At 40.8% G+C, this 2421-nt stretch overlaps 1 protein-coding gene across 1 annotated transcript in view; it reads left to right on the top strand.

Moving 5' to 3' along the window:
- Positions 1–573: 573 nt before the first annotated feature.
- LOC103803498 (multiple epidermal growth factor-like domains protein 10) overlaps positions 574–2421 on the top strand; it is a 46511-nt gene continuing 44663 nt past the window's right edge. Inside the window, exon 1 of the mRNA XM_009076061.1 lies at positions 574–689. Coding sequence (XP_009074309.1) covers positions 574–689 — 116 coding nt within the window. The remainder of the gene's footprint in view (positions 690–2421) is intronic.

Genomic DNA, 2421 nt, shown 5'->3' with positions numbered 1-2421 from the left:
AGCTTGTGAAGATGATAATAGAATACTGGTTATATATTGGTTATACCCTACATTGTAACCTAGGACAGCATCTCAGGGTCTCAAGTGGTCAGTGTAGGCTGTGGGAATTGTGGGTGCTGCTGGCAGTGAGTGAAAGAGCACAAACCCTTCCTGTAAGCCATGTGCAGGATTTCTGTTGTGTGTCATCAGCTGAACCTTTCTCCTCTTGTGGTCTTGAGCAAGTGCCAGCCTTTATTCTAAACTGCAGCTCTGTCACTTGGAGTGGACAAAGCACTGCTGAACAGACTGAGCCTGGCTGTCTGCGGTTTGACAGGACAGTGGGGCCTCTAAAATGTGGTTTGTCCACCAGCTGGCTGCCCTGCCACTCGTGAAGCCACTCCATTTGGGTTATTCTTCCAAAGGGGGCAAGATACTGCTGCTGCTAGGCAAGCAGTGTGTGCTTTTGAAGTACCCATTACTTTGTAGATATAGATTATATATGGGTTAATAGTTTTAACTCCTTTATAGTTTGTATAATATTGTTAATGTATTATAAATTACTGGTTTTTTTCTTACAGTCATCTTTTTGGAAAGATGGTTCTTCATTTGAACTCCTTTCTTGGCTTCCCTGTCATACTCCTGTACCATTGGATGGGTCCAACTTTACCTCTGAATCTGGAAGATCCCAATGTGTGTAGCCACTGGGAAAGGTAATATTTTCCTCTGGAAAAAAATGACACAAATTCTGATGTGATAACTTTATTTTGTTTTACTTGGAACACTTCAAATTATTTAAAGCTTTTAGCTGAATTACAAACTGGGAGAAAATTTTACTTCACTGCATGGGGAGGTGAGGTCATGGGTAAGTAAAAGTCTCTTTCACACTGAGCTGAAATGCAGTCGAGGTTAGGATACAAAAACCACAACAGTAGTGCAGCAATTTCACACAACCATCTGGGTACAAGAAGTGAATAAAAATAGCTTTTTCCAGTTTAAGTGAAAAAAAGATTTTACATATGCAAAACATAATTAACCATGTTGGAATTTGGCCAAATTTGATTATGCTGATTCTTTCCTATTCAGCCTTCACAGAATCTGAATTAGGATTTGTTGTTTAATTATTTTGATGAGGTTTGGAAATTTAAAACGTACAAAATGAAGTTCATCAATGTAGTTGGTCCGTTTCATGTTAATTGCAGGGAGATGCCACAGTGGGTAGGAGAGGTTGAGCCTGAAGTATCTGCTGAACTTCTTTTCTTGTGTAAAGGTTACAATAGTGAAACCAAGCATTATGGTCTCATTATTACTGTTATGCCCATGATTGATCAGCTAGTCCATGAGACAGTCTGACTGTCACAGTTCACTTGAGGACATCAGTATTTCCTGCACATGAAGTAAACTGTTTTGTGTTTAATCATGGAGAGTGCTGCTAAGCCTCTGAACATTTGTTGTGATTGTTATGGCTCAGTCTTTACAAAGAAAATGGAAACTTGTATTTGCTCTTTAAGAAAGTCCCACTATGCAAAAAAAGGACTTTCCTCAGGAACTTATCTGAGCTTCCTGAGAAGCATATGGTGTCTCTGCCTCAACTGTTGCGTACAATTTGTACAACAATGTGCATATGAAGTAGCTACCATACTAAATACCTGTTTATAGTAGTCAGGCATGTGGCTGTGATGTTACTGGGCACTGTTCTATATCACATGTGCTTTATTTACCGTTTTTCTTAGATAAAAGTGGTTTTGAGGGTAGCTACAACATAGTGAAAGCAAAATGGGGAAAAAAATCCCAGTGTAACTATTTACACTGCATAATCTAATTTAAAACAAACTGATCAAAGCCTGCAGAAAGAAAAATACATCTAAAAATGCATCTATCAAACACGCCCACATTGTTGCATGAACCTTTCTCCTTCTTCTGCTGTGTCTCAGAAACGTGGAGAAACTCCAAGTAAACTTACAGAAACATTCATGCTGTTGCCCAGAACAGGCAACAAAGGTACATAAGTATGAAAGGCTGAAGTCCCCAGATACAAGCTCTTTACTGTCACTGTTACATGCTTTAAATAAACCCATCCCAGCTGGTACTAAATTGGGCTTTACAAATGAGTTGTGATCACAGCAAGAAGGGGTAGAGCATGCCCTGCCTCAAACCAAGGGCGCAGAGCCCGAGGCAGGCATCAGCATCCCACTGATACTTTGTTGGACTAGGACAGCTGGATGGATTAGGGTTGCTTGCTTTCATGTAGATGTAGGAAAAACAGGGAGTAAGCTCTGGGCAGTTAGAGTGAGTAGGTCTGGATGTGCTTTCCCTCAGTGTAGGTGATTACAGTAGGAAGAGCAGACTGTGGCTGTTAACCTGCAGTAGGTGCTAAGAGGTCAAAGAGGGTGTGAGTGGAAAGGAGCTGGGTGGGATACAGAGTGTTTTGGCTGGTCCTGGGAA

The sequence above is a fragment of the Acanthisitta chloris genome, unplaced genomic scaffold (genome assembly GCF_000695815.1).
Source record: "Acanthisitta chloris isolate BGI_N310 unplaced genomic scaffold, ASM69581v1 scaffold7490, whole genome shotgun sequence".
Classification (NCBI taxonomy): Eukaryota; Metazoa; Chordata; class Aves; order Passeriformes; family Acanthisittidae; genus Acanthisitta; species Acanthisitta chloris.
The sequence above is the reverse complement of the archived record's forward strand: the minus strand, read 5'-3'. Positions and strand labels throughout refer to the sequence as shown.